General features: G+C 39.0%; 1 protein-coding gene across 1 annotated transcript; it reads right to left on the reverse strand.

Annotated features, from left to right (window-relative positions):
• Positions 1–1,272: 1,272 nt before the first annotated feature.
• LOC137452648 (protein-lysine methyltransferase METTL21E-like) lies at positions 1,273–19,142 on the reverse strand. Its single transcript, XM_068161294.1, is given in 5 exon segments — positions 1,273–3,823; positions 4,642–4,759; positions 7,093–7,250; positions 17,682–17,791; positions 18,990–19,142. Coding segments are annotated over 5 exon segments (936 nt in total). The 5' UTR covers positions 19,115–19,142; the 3' UTR covers positions 1,273–3,398.
• Positions 19,143–19,849: the final 707 nt, after the last annotated feature.

A 19,849-nucleotide genomic window follows, 5' to 3' on the forward strand; every position in this document is an offset into this window, starting at 1 on the left:
TAACTTTTCCTTACAGCTGTTATAAGAGGTAAAAGCTCAAAATAGTGGGTTTAATAATGCAAACAAAACCAAATCACTCAGAGATGCAATATCACAATTCACAGAAACAGAGCCAAAAGCTCAATATGAGGATATGGAAACCATGCAATGTCACAAGTGTTTGTTACTTGATTTCCAAGAAGGAAAACATAATGATTCATAAAAAAGCCTTGATGGAGATGTTACATAAAATGCAGCAAGATAAATCACTGCAATAATTGTGTATATACTTTACATGTAAAGAACCCTTCCTGAAAACATTAACATTTGAAAAGTATATTCTTTGTGCAAAATCTAACAAATGCCATCAAGCTACTTAAATATTGTTGCTCTATACAATACTTTTATGTTGCAACATGGAAAATCCACACAATTAATTTAACCTATGCCATACCTTCCAATTTCTTTCTTCAACTGTTATGATTACTGTAACACTCTATAAGACACTGTAAAAGCATACCAGCTTAGGCAGCTTCTCTGATATGGCTTGTAAGTGCAGCTCTTTAACTCAAATGTAACTGACCTTTTTTTTTTGCTCCATCTTTTACAAACTACAGATAAAAATGCTGTATATTAGCAACATAATGCACTGAATGACAACTTGATTCTCCATTTGAAATGTTAGAGCAAAGAACAAGTGATTATTAGAATTATAACTGACTTTCAGAATCACTAATACTTGACATTCATGTGAAACTTGCTCTGAAAGAGGAGAAGTATACTCCATACACAAATGTCCTATACTACCTCACCCTCCATTGGTCATGGCTAATAACTTGCCCATCATACCAGAGGACAAAAGGTGGCTGTACAATAGAATAGCCAGTCACTAGAGCTTTCCTGGGAAGCTTCACAGAGCAGTGCTAGACACATTTATGAGAAAGAGGACCAATGCAATGTTACAATAAATATTAACAATCTCTTGGGGCTAAATGGCCCAATTCTGAAGCCCGAAGCCCAAACAAGAGGGCTAATCAGCAGAATGGCTATTTGAAAGTGATCACGCTTAACTGCTTTCATGTAGTCTTCCTTTTCCTCTTTAGCCTTCATCAGTCTGGGGTACATGAGATGTTTTTGTTATTGCATGTTAATCAGAGCATCAATCCATTTACCCATGAAACATTTCTAAGCATAAATGCCCTTTGAGATGCAAGGATTAGAATTTCAATTGCAGTGAATTTTATGGTTGCAAGTGGGTTGGAAGGCAGCAAGAGTAAATCCAGAAATGTCAGAGATTCACTTTTATTTCTTTATTCACTTAAACCAAACTATACAGTGTGGAAAAAAATACTTCTACTCTGTAGCTGTGGGGTTTTTTACAGCTGCATAATAACATCTGTAAGTAGAGGTAATACTCCATACCAACTGTCATGGAATCTAATTTTCTCTTTACACTGCTTGATCTAATAAAAGATGCTACCTCTTCCTAGAAATCTTGTCAAAGAAAAGCAACTGATGAAGAATAGAAGATTTTCATTAATAAACTCCAAGACTCATGTCTGATGTCCCAGCAAGAGAGTCAGGAAATACAGTTGATGCACTTGACATCCTTTTTTCTCATTTTTCTGTATTGGGCTAAGACATACTGATTGCTCCAGTATTACTACAGAGTCATTCTCCGAGACCCACCAGGAATGCTCCCCTTATAATCAGTATCCAGAAAGATGGTCTACCCTTGCACTATGATTCCTAACACTTTTTGCAGTCGGTCTTGCTGTTGCCACCTCTTTCTCTTCCTCCATCTCACTTTCTCATTATAACCTTTTCTCTTCCATCCTCATCTGTCCTCCCTCCAAAATTCTTTTAACCACCTACTTTCATGCATGGCATGCCCAGCTCCTACTGGAGAAGTTTGGCAGCTCAGACTCTTCTCTCTGCAATACTTCAGCTCCTATACTGTGCCCCTTTGTCCCAAGAATACCAAATGTTCATCTGGGAGTAAGAGTACATTTCAGTTATACCAGTCATTTATCATAGTCCCGTATTTGTGCCAAGAATCAGAGCAAATAACTAACATGCATCTGTCACAAGAAGAGGTACAAACAACTGAAATGTTCTGGACATTACTATTAAAAAAAAAAATAAAAAATCAGATCTGGCAATAAGTAAAAAAACTCCTGGAGGGAATACAAAGAGGAGATAAAATGATAAAGACTGACAGCCCTTACAGCCTTCATATTACTAGAGCTATTGCCTGCTACAGCAGAGGTGAAAAAACTCTACCTGGACAGTAACATGAGTCAGATTTTCTTCTCTAGCCTGCAAGGAACTTGAAAGTCTCACATTCAAATTAAATCAAAAAATATGGGATGTGCAAAAGAGTATTTTATTAATCTCCTCAAAATATAGTTCATTTATAGCCTTTCAAGGATACTAATCTGAGCACTGTAAATAGGAACACAGGGTACTGAGTGGTCAGAAGTATTTTGTTTGTCCATATTACAAAAAACAAGCAAACAAACAAACAAAAACACCTAAGCCTGCCCATGCCTCAGCCACAACATGTCAGACTGGCTTAGTTTTCTGCTGCCCATCACCACCAGCCGGCAGTACAAAACTCCTCTCTTGATGGCCACTGTCAGTTTTCCATCATCATTCCATGAGGTCTAAATAACCATTTATTTTTGCAGTAGCAAACTTTCAAGAATTTTAAGTCTTTATAAAGGGCAGTTAGTGATATGCTGTACTCTTTTTATCCAACATTTTTTTCAAGCAATAAACCATTTAACTCCTTGACCCATGTGCAGTTTTCTGTTGAAGAATCCCTAAATCTAAATAAAAAATTAAATTGAAAGAAAGCATAACAATTAAATCAAAGGGTAACTAATATATTCTTTCCCCTTATTTGACAACATATTTCCCAAAGAGGGGTGAGGGGAGTGGGAGAAGGGCTGCCAGCTAATTTAATCTAATTTAATATAAAGGTTCCCAATGGAAGGATTTACACAACAGTGAGAATGGAGAAAGATCAAATTTAGCACCACAGATTTTAAATGCAAAGATGTATCATAGTCTAAAGTTTTAAGCGATTAGTTGATCTTATAAGACCTTCAGAGATGCAATTGAAATATGTTGTAAATACTCATTACACAACCTGTAAGGGTAATGGTAGGTCGTTAGTATTGTCAGCTTAGTACATAAAAGTCAAGAAAGCATCAAAGATAAATTTATTTTGTGTGCAAAACTAATGGCAAATTGAATTGAGGGATTTGTTAGGGGTGCACTGGGAATTTATGTTTTGTTTCAGATGTCTCTAAAAATGTAACTTATGCAGATGTTAGCATTTACTAATATGAAAATTAGTCAAAAGGAAAGAAGCTGTAGAAGAGCAAAAACTGTCAGCTCTCTGTACCTTTTTTTCAGACTGCTGATTTGGAAGGTCTGTCTTTCATTCTACCCTTCCTCATTGCCTTATACAAGGTTATGTTCAAACTGGGGAAATTAGAAATCACCTCTAAGTCAAACAGTGCCTGAAATCTGCCCACGAATTGGTTTTCTTTGTCAAATCTAAATTTCATAGCCCAAAGAATAACAGTGTCCTTCTTGCACAAGTGATCAAATGTTTCGAGGAGTTCATCAAGGAAAGGATGGTGGTAAACTACATCAGCAGCCATAATATAGTCAAAGTGACAGGAGGACTTAGGAAAGTTCTTTTCTAAGTCAATTCCCCAAGACAATTCTTTAACACAAGGCTGGTGCTTGCATTTCAGCTTCGTATTTTGGAGAACATTGTGTTGAAGGTTTCCCAGAAGTTCTGGCAAATCTGTGGCAGTAACCAGTGCTCCTGTGACAGAGAGGAAACAAACATAATCTCTGAATATATTTCCAGACTTCAGTAAAAGCCCCTTCACAAAAGACATTGATTTTACCAGGTAGCTCTCACTGAGAAGAATGTAAATTCTTCCAATATCTCTTAGCTGTTGTGCTTAAAATATTCATTCCCAGCAGTTCTTCTCCACAGATTTTCACCTAAATACAGCTGGGGAGAAATCAGATACTTACTGCATCTTGATATCATGTGGGTTAAAACCACTGTGAGCAACTAAGGATTGAACAATTCCAGTTACTGACTCCATGACAATCACATGATATTTAAAGCATGGCCTGAGATTCTTGGTTTTCTTCACACAGGAAGAAGATTTCTCAGACTACATAAAGCTAAAATTCTGTTAAAATGCAGAAGTCGCTAATCTGGATGACTCTTGAAGAAGAATTGACTACTATGAGAGAAAGCACAATGTCTGTAGCAGAAAAAGCAAGTTGCTAATTAGTCCCTGGGGGAAAAAAAAAAAAAAAAAAAAAAAAAAAAAGTGCTGAATACAAATGGAAAGAAAGAGGCCTGGCATCCAAGAGCTGCTTGGTCAATGGAAGATAATGCATTGGTCGTACCTTCATCCTGTTTCATCTGGTTGCCACTGACATTCTGTAAAGCCATCAGTTTCTTATTTTGGTCCTCTGGTTAACACTGCTAATGACATCATCACCCTGCTTTACTACATGTGTACACTCACAGCTTTTAGGAGAACTAAGCCACTTCCTTTGTCCTCCAGTACTCATCTGAGAGATGTTTCCAAGAGCACATGAGCAGTGATATGTACTCACCCAGTAAACTGGCTACTATGGAGACCAACCCAGTTCCAGCTCCAATTTCAATCACATTTTTGTCAACCAAATTGTATTGTTTAGAATTAGTTTCCAAAAAATAACACAGAACAAGAGCCTGTAGGGGAGGAATCCATGAACATACTGAACAAATAAATGAAATAAATCCTTTCCTTCACTAACTATATATTGCCATTTAAAAGCATGCAAAGAAAAAATTGTCTATTCAGTAATTCATGTCTGTTTAAATGAGCAATATTCATTCAAGTGCTGTCTTTAAAGGATCACAGCTCACTATGGTCTTTGAGCTCTATAGGTTGATAAAATAAATGCCACAACGTGCCTCAGTATAGGCTTGCAAAGCAATTATAGCCAGAAGGAACAACTGCAATTATCTCATCTGTCACGCTGCATAACTTGAGGTGTAAAATTCCAATCAGCAATTCCTGCTTAAAACTGCACTTACTTCTGGTTGAGTTAAAATGTATCCTTCACAAAGACATCTTGATATAAGGATTGCTTGTGAAAGAAAATCCACAACAACCCTTGTTAATCTCCTTCAATAGTTCATTATTTCTAACAATAATTAATTACCACAATGACTAAAAAGGGATGGATAGATTTACCCCCTTTTCCTCCAGTTCAGTTTATTTACGGTGTCTGTGTGCTTACCTTGCTAAGCTTAGTAAACCCTTATAGCAACCCAAGCTACAAAAAGCCCACTACAATACACTCCTTATACATGCATTTATATATTGTGATAATTAAGCTTCGTCAGCTCTTCTGCGCCATCTCATACTGACTAGTGAAATAGGAAGACTGTTGACCCAATGTTAACATGCTAGAATTTCAAAGGTTTTCACTTTCTACCTCTTAATTCAAAGCAAAAAGACTAGGGTCTTTTATGCAAACATACATATATGTTGTAATCAACATATTTATATATATAAAAACATAAAAATAAGTCTCTAAGCACCATGACTAATTAAAGCCAGGCTCTCAAAGACTTTGCATGATGTTTGAGTGACATTTAAAAAACATTATATTAACATTCCCATATATTCCTGTAATTTCTTTCTCCAGAGTTTTGCCATATTCTGTTGTAGAAACTGGCTGGTAGGATCAAAAATTCTGTGAGTTACATTAAGGAAACTTTGAGATCTGTCATCTTTTTGATGAAATATGCCAAAACTTTATTTTCCCTAAAGTTTCTGCCCTCATAAAAAATCAGGCTGACTTTTTTCTTTTTGAAGAATTCAAATACTGCTGAATGGAACTAGAAGGGAAAACATGAAGAGACAAGAGACATTGACAGAAGGGCTGCCTTCCTTCTGCAGTGAAACTGTATAAACACTTCCAGAAAAAGAAGGGAAAAAAAGGGGGTGGGGGGGGAAACAAAACACACCCACAAAACCAAAAGAAACCCCACAATACAAACCCACACACAAAACCACAAACAAAACCAACCCCAACACCACATGAGCTTTTCAGTACAGCCCACAATTTTATCAGGATAATTGGCAATCAACCCTTCCTTGAGGACATGCACTGAGACCACTTAGAGATATAGTATAAATGACTTGTCCAGGTCTGCTAAGATAAGGAAAATTGTCTAGAATTTGAAACAGCAGAGCACTCTAACTCTCTTCATCTGATTTGTGGCCATACTTCTCCAAAATAGCACAGTCCTAGGAGGTTGATACCACTGAATATAAATGGAGCCTCTTGGGTTTTAATTCTTGCCCTCCTGGAGATGGTTCTGTTTAAGGGATATTCTCTGAATACTGCAAGTGTCGATAGTGCATCGTGGCACTTTCTGACTGCAGTGCTTTCTTTCACTGGTGATTATTTCAAAACCATCGGTTAGCTGCATTGCACAGATTCAAAACCCTGAAGATGGCCCTTTGTATGGTGAGCATGTTGATAGGTCTTATATCAAGAGCCAAAGACAGTGGTTCTCTCCCAATAGTATTTTGGCCATTTAAGAAACTTGAAACTCTTGGTGAGCCTACTCCCATGTCTCCCTATTTACAATTTGTTTCTCACATAAGTAGGTGGAGTAGCTTCTGTGAATGCTAATACCTTGTGAGTTCTTACCATAGCCATTTCTGCAACCTGGTTCTGCCTGATATACAACTGTCAGTATTTTTAAAATATGCTTGTAACTGGCCAGCGGGGTCCAAAGTTACTAACAGATGAAAAGGAGACACAGGATCACATGTTGTGTCATATGGGCACAAACAAGAAATTTAAGCTTCAAGAAACAGGAATCCATAGGAAATCAGGCTAAATTCAAGTTTGAGACTTGCAGAATGGAGACAGAAAGGCACAGAATCTTTTCCTTGGGTTTACAATACATGTTTATCACGCAAAACACATATTTATCATGCAAACAAAACTGCTAGAAGACTCCAAAATTTAAAAATCAACAATATTGCATAAATATTATACCGATGGCCAGACAACTCCTCCATAAAAATCAGTTGCTTCTGTAATTCTTATCTCATGGCCAGCAAAGTGAAAGCCTTCCCAGGCCTTATGAGTTAAAAGAGCAGGAAAAAAGCGCCTTTTCATGATTTCTGCAACTATCTGTTCATCTTCTTCTTCCCCTGGAAGCAAAAATATAAAAGGTCAAACAGACTGAGTGAACTGCTAATGAAACTACCAATTGATATTGAAAATCTGATTTGAAATGTGAATTATGCCTGTGAATAAAAATACATTTCACCATTAATGGTTAGCATGGTGCATGGGAAGTCTCCTGAATTCTAATTTAATTTTTTCAGTCTATGAGTAAACAACTTCTTTCCTGTTTTGAAGAAGAAGTCAAGCTTATAAAAACTAAAGAACTGAAACATTGACATATATTACTTTCCATTTCAGCAATCCAAAGGAAATTTTTTAATTTCTTTCACCCTTTAAGAGCAGCTGCCCTAGTACAGACATTCATGGTCTTATCTGCCCAGTGTTTTTATTATTGTCCGTATCCTTCTACTGTTCCCTTTCCCCATATTATGGTTCTTTTTGACAGTAAACAAAAGAAGCCACAGTATCATTTATAAGTCTGTCACAAAACTTGTGAAACAGATCTTAGCAACACAAATTATGACAGACAGGAGCGAAAGCAGTAGTGCTGTCAGGAAAGCTTATCCACCCACTCCAACAGAGCCCTGTCACAGGGATTCTTTCCAGTTGGCTTGATACCCTGAATGCCATCGCTGTTGCTAAGCGAAGGATGTTTATGATAGCTAACATAATCCTGGATAACTCTTCTAACAGGGGAGAATTCATTCTTTTTCAGCTGAATACCAAGCCAGCTACAGTTTTGCCATCATCACACAAAGCTGGCACCACAATGTTACAAAAGGAAAAAAGAAAAAGTGAATCTGTCCAGAGTATTTTCTCAGCAAAGCCTAGAATCATTCCAAGTTTTCACAGGACATTTGCTTTCACAGACATCTATGATCTCTTGGCAAATTTGCTAAAGGAAAACATGTTTACAAGCTACATCTAGAAAGCATGCTAGAGATTTGGGTTGCCATCTTGTCCAAAGCTGAGTTTCTGCATGAAGCCTGCAGTTACCATCACAGATACTAAGACTAGGATCTGCAAGAAAACTCCAGGCCCAATGTCTCTTAAAAACAAAAACATTTTTTGTTTTCGTCATCAGCATAAACCATATTTGTCTGCCAAAAATTCTTCACATTTTCCCCCCTCAAATTACTGCTATAACAGGACTTTATGACCTCAAGTGTTGTCATTTGCTCTGCCATATGCCTCAGCATTTTTATTGCCATAATCTATTAACAAAGTCTCCCTTCCTTCTGATAGAAGGATCAAGGAACAAAAGCAAGGGTGAACAAAGAAAGAGACAATACCAAGCAAAACACATCAGGAAGATGCTCAGGATCCTTAGCCACTGCTTTAAACTTGTAAGACAATTTACTCTAATCATTAAAGGAAACTAGAGAATAGCAAGAAACAAGGATGAAAAAAGGCAAAAATTTTCATGTTCAATCTTAGTATGCTGACACCCAGGCATAATCTAAAAGTTAAAAACACAAACATCTTCAAGCCTATAATGTTAAGAGAAAACATATGTATCATTGTGCCTGCAAACAGGCAACTCTACACAAACATGACTTAAATGTCAGAGAAATGCTGCTCCAGGGCAAAATTAATCTTTTCTTATGAAGCTGTCTTATTACATATATTGTAAGTATATTTATTATATCATCCTTTTTACAGGCATACCAGATATAGCCTGTTTTTAATCTCCTCTGATTGCTTAGAGCAGTCTGATCTTGTTCTGCAATCAGTACTAGTTTGGAAGAAAAAAAAATATATTCCTTTTATTACTTCCCTATTACAACCATTTTTCTTGATATTTTTTCTTCTCTTGACATCTGTTTTGGATCCAATTTTCTGAGAAGCCATAACTTACTATGTTTTAACTTACAAAGCTTCTTTCAGAAGACTTGTACAACTTTCTCAGTATTACAATTACCCATCTAGTGATCAACACTTCCCACCTATTCCCTACATTATCAGCAATCTTTCTACCTAAGGCCTGCATAGCATCTATGTGAACAGAGTTTGTAAGCCCCTGCTCCCTACCTGAGCTAAACCTTTCCACACCCCTGAAAGAAAAATCCTAGATCTACTAATTGATATCACCACTTAAATCTTTAGCCATCGTATCCCTCTGGTAACCCTGCAGGTGGGTTATTTAGAGAAGTCTGTATAAGTTTTATATTATTGTCTTAAGAAGATCTTACTCTTGTGTGGAATCAAAAAGAGTATGTGTTTTATCAGGGACGTCATATGACAAAGAGGTTTCAAAACACTACTGAGAAATTTTAAAAGGACCAGGATGCTAATGATTCTTTATAAAGAGTGCTGACAAAATAAGGAGTTCAGACTTTGAGCCAGATTTTCTTATTTACGTACAGGTTTCCCTTCATACTGAAAAAGGTACTTTTCTATTTTCCTCTTTGTATCTTTCAGAATAATTGAACTTTTTGTGAGACTGTACAAAAAGAAAAAAGCTATTTTTTTTCTGTAGCTGTCATCAGATCATTCAGAATAGAAAAATTATAGAACTAATGGGAAATTCATTTGCCTGGGTTTGACTGGGTATGTTTGCCCTCACACCTCTTCTGTGATTTGGAGAGGCATCATAGTGGCATATGACCTTCTTCAGCCTATTCATCTCTTTGCATGAACATGTATAAACAGAGATCCCCAGAGTTTCAAGAATCTTAATGTAAACAAGAATCTTGTTTACATTAAGATGAGACAGCTTGATCCTGTTCAGGTAAAATAAAGATTAATTTTTAGTGAAAAAAATAATGTTCCTTTGGTCTTGAGACTGTGTTCACAAATTCTCATCTATAGTTTCATAGTTTCATAGTTTCATTCAGGGTTGGAAGGGACCACAAGGATCATCTAGTTCCAACCCCCCTGCCATGGGCAGGGACACCCTACACTAGATCAGGCTGGACAGAGCCTCAGCCAGCCTGGTCTTAAACACCCCCAGGGACGGGGCCTCGACCACCTCCCTGGACAACCCATTCCAGGGTTTCACCACTCTCATGGTGAAGAACCTCCTCCTCACATCTAGCCTGAATCTCCCCACCTCCAGCTTCATTCCATTCCCCCTAGTCCTATCACTACCTGAGATCCTGAGAAGTCCTTCCCCAGCCTTCCTGTAGGCCCCTTTCAGATACTGGAAGGCCACAATTAGGTCACCTCGGAGCCTTCTCTTCTGCAGACTGAACAGCCCCAACTCCTTCAGTCTGCCCTCATAGGAGAGGTGCTCCAGCCCTCTGATCATCCTCGTGGCCCTTCTCTGGACACGTTCCAGCACCTCCACATCCCTCTTGTAATAGGGGCTCCAGAACTGGACACAGTACTCCAGGTGGGGTCTCACCAGGGCTGAGTAGAGGGGGAGGATCACCTCCCTCGACCTGCTAGCCACACTTCTCTTGATGCAGCCCAGGATCTGATTGGCTTTGTGGGCTGCAAGTGCACACTGAGAGCTCATGTGGAGCTTTTTGTCCACCAGCACCCCCAAGTCTCTCTCCTCAGGGCTACTTTCCAGCCAGTCACTGCCCAGCCTGGATTTGTGCCTGGGATTGCCTCGACCCAGATGCAGGACCCTGCACTTGCTCTTATTGAACTTCATGAGGTTGGCCTGTGCCCACCTCTCCAGCCTGTCAAGGTCCCTCTGGATGGCCTCCCTTCCCTCCAGGGTGTCTGCTGCACCACACAGCTTGGTGTCATCAGCAAACTTGCTGAGGGTGCACTCAATGCCACTGTCCATGGCACTGACAAAGATGTTGAATAAGACAGGTCCCAGGACTGATCCCTGAGGGACTCCGCTTGTCACTGGCCTCCACTGGGACATGGAGCCATTGACAGCCACTCTTTGGGTGCGGCCATCAAGCCAGTTCCTTATCCATCTAGTGGTCCACCCATCAAACCCACGTGTCACCAGTTTGGAGAGCAGGATGTGGTGCGGGACAGTGTCGAAGGCTTTGCTCAGGTCCAGGTAAACAACATCAGTTGCTCGCCCCTCATCTATTAATTTTGTCACCTGCTCATAGAAGGCCACCAGGTTGGTCAGGCAGGATTTGCCCTTGGCAAAGCCATGCTGACTGTTCCAAATCACCTCTTCACTATTCTTTTGAGCGAGTAGTGACTCCAGGAGGATCTGTTCCATGATCTTTCCGGGCACAGAGGTGAGACTGACTGGCCTGTAGTTCCCTGGTTCCTCCTTCTTACCCTTTTTGAAAATGGGGGCAATGTTTCCCCTTTTCCAGTCTGTGGGGACTTCACCAGATTGCCATGACTTTTGAAATATAATAGAGAGGGGTTTAGCAACCTCATCTGCCAGTTCTCTCAGCACTGTGGGTGTATCCCATTGGGTCCCATGGACTTGAACACTTTCAGGTTCTTCAGATGATCACGAACCTGATCTGCACTTACAATGGGCAGTTCTTCCTCCCCGTCCCTGGCTTTGACTTCCATAACATCAGGAGTGTGGCTAGAGGCCCTTGCAGTGAAGACTGAGGTAAAGAAGTTATTAAGTACCTCAGCCTTTTCCTCATCACTTGTGACCATGTCACCATTTTCCTTTCTGAGGGGGCCCACACCTTCCCTAGTCTTCTTCTTCCCATTAATATACCTGTAAAAGTTCTTAGTATTCCCTTTAATCTCCCTGGCTAGATTCAACTCAAACTCTGCTTTGGCTTTCCTAACCAGGACTCTTGCTGCTCGGGCAGCTTCCTTATATTCCCCCTGTTCTACCTGTCCTTCTCTCCACTTCCTGTAGAGTTTCCTTTTAAGTAATAGTGTGTCCAGTAGCTCCTTGCCCATCCAGGCAGGCCTCCTAGCATTCTTACCTGCTTTTCTCTTTGTTGGTACACAGAGCTCCTGGACACAGAGGAGGTGGTCCTTGAATACTGGCCTAAATTCTTCTTCAAATAGAATTTGAATGTCTTTAATTTTGTTAAGACTTTCTTTCTAATCAGTTAATGTTTTACAGTGTTCTTGGAAAGATTTCAGGGAAAGTATTGTTAATCATAAAAGTCTGACATCTTTGGATCACGTTCTTTGATCAGGGCTGAGGGAGAAAAGTCATATACCCCTGACATCTTGCACTCTATCAACCAAATCATTAAGAAAACAGCTTGAACATCATTGTCAAAAGCAAAGCTACCATTGTTATTATAACTAAAATGCAAACATAGTTTTCCAAAAAGACATGCTAAATTGTATGGAAGTTGTGAAGTCAGCAGCAGGTTAGAGAAACACATGATATTAGAACAAAACATACAGAAAGAAAAGAACACAAGTTCTGCTGTGACAGAGTTGAAGAAGTCCGAGTGGAGAAGGGAAAGTAGAAGGAAAATAACAGGAGATAGACCAGGTCAGAATGGAACAAGATGAAACCTGTACTTTCTTTAACAATGAAGAAAATCACACAATGGGCCTTAGTCTATCTTCACCTGCTCATTTTTTGCTTAGAATGAATAGAAATAGTACCTGTTTAGAAACACACTAAGTGATCAGCTGTTGCCTTTATACCAATTGCCACACAAAATCATGTTTGTGAGTATACAGCTCCATAGAAAAACAACAACCTTAACATTCAGCTGGGTATCTCCATTAACTGATAGTGTATGCTAAATCTCTCATGGCACAACTAATGATACTGCCTATATTAATTCATTCTCCAGGGAACAGAAAGAAGCACTGTTAAACAGCACTTAAAATGCAGGAAAAGCAGCAAAGACAATGGGGTTTAATTAAAATTACATTGAAAGGAATACCACTGTCTAGATATCTGAATCAAAATGTGACTAAAAAATGAAGTCAAATAAACCTTCTACATAAAAACTCTGAAGAATATAGTATCAGTCAGTATCTCCATTTTCAGACCCAATTAACAAATGGCACACAGAGTAATAAAACATATTCCAAGTGCTTTGCTAATGAATTAGGACAGCATTAATTCAGAAACAATAGTTTCACTCAATAATTCACCAAAACAACCTACAGTGAAAAACACAGATTAGTCTCTTTTAAGTTCTGGCTTTATGCTTCCTAATCTCTTGAGGTCAAGTGGTGTCACAACCAAAGGTAATAAGGAAATAAGACCCAGTCCTCTCCTTCTCCAGTTGGCAAAAGGAATGAAATCCAAGCCTTCAGCATGAACTTGACCTAACAAAGTTCAGCTCTGCAGCAACATACTCTCCCTTCTTCAGAAGCAGTATATTCTTATTTGAAGTGTTTAGACTGAAAAATTACCATTCAGACTTGTACTTACAAATATTTTAAGAATCAACAGCTGTGAAGATGCACACAGTTTCTTTAAGACTTCTCATCAACTAGCCCTGAGCTTGATGTACACAGGTGTACTATCTGTCCTGATGTTACTGATTGAGTAAGGTGTGAGAGAAAGTACTAAGATTTCATGATAGCCAGGGCTCTTTAGATATCCCCACTGTGGACACACAAAACCAGAGTTGATATGAACTTTATATACATATATATGTTTCATATATATTATGTAATATGCATTACAGCTATTATATATGTGTGTGTGTGTGTGTGTATATATATGTATGTATGTGTAAAACAGCTATCTACATATCCCAATGTCAAGAAGATACCTGCAGAAAGGTCAGTAAGGGAACAAATCTGCAACCAGTTCTGTAACTGCAAGAGATGACCAGGGCAGTTACATTACTGTACTGATAGTATCATCAGAAGGTAGCCCTGAGCCTCTATCTGGGTATTTCCAATGGCTCAGAAGTTTACACCAAATCTACACTGGATTCCAATTCTGTGAGAGTTTGTAGTCTCATAATTTTTACTGAGCTACTGACATCATAGACTTGGTCTTGCAAGCATTACAGATGGCTTCATGGAAACATACACAGAATAGTCTCCTAATTCCAAGTGGTATCACTTTAGTATCTTTATTTCATTCCACTTATTCATTCCATTACAGCCTAAGGACCCTTAATGGAAAGGATTAGGTGGGAAATCTAATCATGCCCTTGACTTTCTAGAAGTCAGATGTAATCCACACCTTTGTGAGAATATAAAACAAAGTACTGTTCCAATAGTTATCTAAACTACACAGTCAAATTTTCCTCACTTCATCCCCACCTACAAAAAGGGAAATTATCATGTGATGGCAGACATTCCAGTACATTCATTACAAGCTCAGCCTTCTGAAGTGATGGCAATAATGAGGTACATTATATTGATTATCTGAGATACTGCATCAGAGTAACATAATGCCTGAAACTTTATACTTTGAAATGCAGAAATACAAAACTGCTACCCATGAGTAGCCTCTTCTCAGCCAAGGGACAAGATACACTTAGCTCAGAGGATGAGAAGGCAAGAAGAGGAGAGGTATATGCTCATAGTATGCAGTCTGTGTATTTACACAGTCTTGAGAGGCACATCTTTAATCTGCAATTCACACCACTGATGTCTCAGTCCCATCCCCTTCAGAGGTCATCCAAAACAGTTAGAAGGCTGAAAATAGAAGTATAGTCATTAGCCATGTAGTCTCATGAACATATAATGAATTCAAATATGTCAAGTACTTCCCTCGTTACTTCATCATGTTTGTCATTGAAAACACTTTCAGGTCTAGGGTAAGCAACTATTTATGTTTAAAGGTAATTATTTTCCTTTGACTACAAGAGAATAGTGTGTTCTTAAATTAGATGCTCTAATGTATATTATAAAAGGCCAACAGCCTGTCAACCTACTAACCACACCCCTTCTAATACACCCCAGAATATCATTGGGCTTCTTGGCCACAAGCGCACATTGCTGGCTCATGGTCAACCTTCCATCCACTAGGACCCCCAGGTCCTTTTCCCCTTCACTGCTTTCCAACAGCTCAGTCACCAACCTATACTGGTACATGGTGGTGTTCTTTCCCAGGTGCAAAACTCTACACTAGCCCTTGTTGAATTTCATTAAATTTCTCCCTGCTCAACTTTCCAGCCTAAGTCTCACCAAATGGCAGCACAACCTTCTGGTGCATCAGCCGCTCCACCCAGTTTAGTGTCATCAGCAAACTTGCTGACAGTGCACTCTCTTCCCTCATCCAGGTCATTGATAAATATATTGAATAGTATTAGTCCCAGTACTGACCCCTGAGGGACTCCACTAGATACAGGCCTCTTGTATCCAACTATTAATTTTGCACTCAGTGGTGAAGAGGCAGACTTGGGCTCCATGCTTCAGTCTCAGGATGTTTTTCACATTTTGTAGTAAAGACTTTAAAGTCAATGGAAAAAGTGTCAGTGGGAAAGGGAGTGAGAAGTCACTCACTCTTCCTGACTGAATACCATAAGTTACAGGGTTAGATTGGTTCTCACTTGCCTTCATTCCAACTGTGTCCTATTTAAGGTATCTTTCTGGATTCCACCCAAAGACTTGAAATGATGGTAGAAATTGCCATCAGTTAGAATCTCTGTCAAGCTAGGTGAGGAGGGTGTTTCTTATAAAACACCAGGAGACATGTGAAGGTTACCAGGTCAGCATTTCCTCAGATATTTATGGATTAAAATCTGAGCCCTGGCCAAGTGAAGTGAGATGACAGAGTGTCGAGGACAAGTAGGCCTTGCAAACTTGCTCTCCTCCTATCTCAGAGATAAAATTATTCTGGAGTGAATTTAAATAATACAACTATAACTGTAGTAAAGTAATTTAGTATGCCAAGAAATTAAGACAGCATTGGCAGAATTTGATCCCAGAAAAGCTTAGCCAGTTCTGATCTGCAGAACTTGTGACAAGCAAAATAAGAAGGAAAGGGAAAGGCATCAAATCTAAAAAGCTCAGAATAGAACTTGCAGAGAAACTGAACTGGAATAAAAACTATGAGAAAGAGAGATTGAGACTGTGTAGGTGAAGTTAATGAAGTGGAAATAGGGAAGGTCAGAGGGGAAAAGGTTGGAAGAAGAGGACATGGTTGTTGGGTGATAGAACAGGAAAGTCTCCATGCAGCAGGTTCATCACTCTTCCCCTTTAGAACCTGGCATGAAATTCAATATGCCAAAGTCTGGTGTTAGATGAAGCTGTAAAACTGTCCTATTTGCCATTCATGTCTCCTCATCCTCTTAAACCAGTGTTTCCAGACATACAAGAGAAGTGCCCACTATTGCTATCAACACAGTTACTCTGTTAGCTAAGTGGAATATATTTCTGCCTTTGATTTAAACATTCTGTCCTACCAACTAATTTTCTATTCATTGACCTAATGTCCCAGAACTCAATTTATTTTCATAATTCAATAGCTAAAAATATTACATGCAGACTCACTTCTTCCCTCCTGTGTGCCATAGCAACATTAGAGAGACAAGCCTGCAGAAGCTTTACCTCAGCCCTTGTGTACTGAAGAATACATAATGGTAGCCATCAACATTTCAGCCTTTAGTAGCTCTACTTTTAATATTTGTACTTCTAGATATATTTCCCCCCCAACAATCATACTTCATTGCATGGGATCATCTTGAGCTCTTTCTCCAAGTTAGAATTATGCAATAGGGAAAGAATTGCATTACAGAAGATCTCCAGATTAAGGCACTTGAGCAGTGCTTTGTAGAACAGCAATCTACAGAGATCCCTGTTAGCTGTCTTCTTTTGCAGTGCCAGCTTTCTAGAGAAGGTCAACAATTTGGGGTACTTAAAAAAAAATAAAAAAAGTATTTGAAAGTAAAGTAACAATCATTAGTTTCAGTAAGCAATTAATTTGTTAAAAGTATTGCAGTCATGCCCAAAGCTCCACTTTGCCTTGCTGAACAGGTGGTAAAGCAAAAGCAGATGCTGAGCTCTCTCAAAAAAAGAAGCCCAAAAACCTGACTACATGGATGAAGACTCAGATGTTTAAACAAAAAATATTACAAAAATTAAAATAATTTTAGAAAACACCCTCCTTTTGAAAAACTAGGCCCCCACCCCAAAATAACACCTGCACTTGCCCTAAAACCTTGTATGTTCCTGGTGACCTCTAAAAAAGACTTATTGAGATGATTTAGGTTCTTGAAAGATCCTGAAGTTCATACAGCCACGAACTCATGTAAGAGAAAAAGCTGCCAACAGTCCCTTAAGATATTTGAAGATTAGGCTTGAGGTTGTCTAAGCAGAAATCAAGCTTGTAATAACCAATTCTCCCTAACTGACACACTGCAAACAAACTCTTGAATAGTTTGATCATAGTTACAGCTTCATTCCCTGGAAGTACTTGCAGGCAAGATGCCAGGCACTGGTAGGAAACTGCTGGGACCAGAGTGTGCCAGTATAGCAAATACTGCATAGCTAAAGTACTACAACAGCGCTATCTGTTGCATTTTCTGTACAAGTGCCATAAATACAACCCTTAAAAAAAAATTTTAAAATTATATATGTATATATATAATTCATTGACAGCAACACAATTTGTTCTTTATACTTAACCATATTCCTGTGTGACAAAAAAATTAGTGAAATAAGAAACATTTTACCTTCTTGTCTTCTCGATTCTCCTACCATATAATTTTGTAGATGATTATGTTCTGATGGTGTCAAATCCATACTATGCCACAAAACCTGGGACAGAAAAACATAAGCTCACCTGAATAAAATGGCTTTATTTAGTTTCCCCTACATAACACTTCACCAAAAACATAAAAAAAAAAATCACTTTTCTTGATAATAAAGACACATAGATATATAAATATTCACAGTATCCAAAACACAAGAACCAGAAGCAGCAAATCAGTTCAACTGTTCTACTCTCAAAGAAGGAAAAAGCAAGCTGAGGGTTGGTTAGCTGTTTTTTAAAAGAGCTTTGATAAATGTTTAAAACCATTTTGATATTTTTAAATTAGAATCCATTCGAGCCATAGCTGTTAGGCTTATAAACAATTGAAAGGAAAGGCAGCAATAAATGTCTAAAAGAAGGGGGGAAATGCACCAAAAGGGTCTATTAATTGACTTTAAAGGGAAGGAAAAAACCTGTTAGTAAAAGTTGCACATAGAAAAGTTTTCGTCCCAAGGTTTCAGATGAAAGAAGACAGTATAGGACAGTCCTGACCTGTTAGAAAAGGATGCATCATACTCACCTGGCTTAACCCTACAAAAGACATACAGGCTTAATGTTTAACCTTATCATCACAATGCCAGCATCCGTTAACCTATTTGAAGGTGAGAAATAGCTTATGGGACTTTTACACAATCACTGTAACATGTAGAACAAAAGTACAGCTGTTATTTTTATCTGTGAACTTAGCAGTAGTACCATCATTATGTGGGGAACAGAAAAGAAATTCGATGGGATTCAGAGTCTTTGTACGCACCTTCAGAATAACAAGCAGCATTAGAAACTACTGCAACATTAAGCAGTAAATGTTACATGCATCCATCAGCATGTCACCTAGCTCAGAAGAATGAAAAAGACACATTTTCTTCCCATTAGAAGATAAATATAACAATAATCAGTCTCCTTGCAGTCTGAAGGACAAGCAGTGTTGTGCTACCAAAATCACTCTTAATGGGAAAACCTTTTTATTTTGTAGTCCTCCACATTCTTTTTTTTTTTCCTTTTTTTTTGTTTTTTCCCTTGTAGAAATATCTTTGCTGTACACTGAACTACACAACAACCTGCCAGATTTAAACATAGGAATTCAGGAGTTCTACAAGCAAGTAAATAGTGCAGAACAGCTCAGTTGCTGGGTTACACTGTTTAAAGTATATAGTACAAAGTAATTTAGAGCAAATGGCACAGACAAGTGAAAGGTCACCAGCATCCAATCCATTTCAGCCAACGTTACCTGGATCTTCTGCAGCTTTCCAGAGATGGTATTCAAACAGAAAAGTCCTTAACTGCCTGGCCGTTTCCCTCCCAGGCAGTCCCAGGCAGAAGTGTGCTCTGAAGGACGTCACTTGTTGCCAACATCCTCACACCAGAAGCAGTAATAAATCCTGACAGCTGCAGCACAACCAAAGTGGGCACTGCACACCCTGCCCCCTAGTAAACAAGATTTTGCAGCAGTTCCCAGTCAAGGGAACTCCAACCAACAAGGCAACCACCTTCAGAGTATTTTTCACAAAAAAGATAGCAACACAGTGTTAGTAACTACTCACTGCTGCTAAAAGTGACCAAAGAGGTAAATACCATTCTTCAGAGTCACAGGGGTCTTCCAAGCATGGACCACAATTTACAAAGGGACAGGCATGCTTTTGGGGTAGGGCTATTTAAATGCGAGCTCACAGTGGAATACAGAGCTGTAGCAAAGCACACTACTGTCGAAATTCTAGCCTGCTTTACCCTGGGAGATGGCTGTCAACATGCATTATATGTGCACAACAGCATACACAGTATGTACATTCTCTCAGCAGATCTTAACCATTTACCATGGGAACATACACAGACATCCATAAGACATAGGAGATCTCTGCAGAGGGACCTTGAAAGGCTGGACAGATGGGCAGAGTCCAGCGGCATGAGATTTAACACATCTAAATGCCGGGTTCTACACATTAGCTACAACCACTCTAACAGGCTGGGGTCAGAGTGGCTGGAGAGCAGCCAAGCAGAAAGGGACATGGGGGTATGGGTTGATAGTAGGCTGAACATGAGCCAGCAGTGGGCCCAGATGGCCAAGACAGCAAATGGCATTCTGGCCAGGAT

The sequence above is a fragment of the Melanerpes formicivorus genome, unplaced genomic scaffold (genome assembly GCF_026170545.1).
Source record: "Melanerpes formicivorus ecotype bairdi unplaced genomic scaffold, bMelFor1.0.p_v2 SCAF_1, whole genome shotgun sequence".
Classification (NCBI taxonomy): Eukaryota; Metazoa; Chordata; class Aves; order Piciformes; family Picidae; genus Melanerpes; species Melanerpes formicivorus.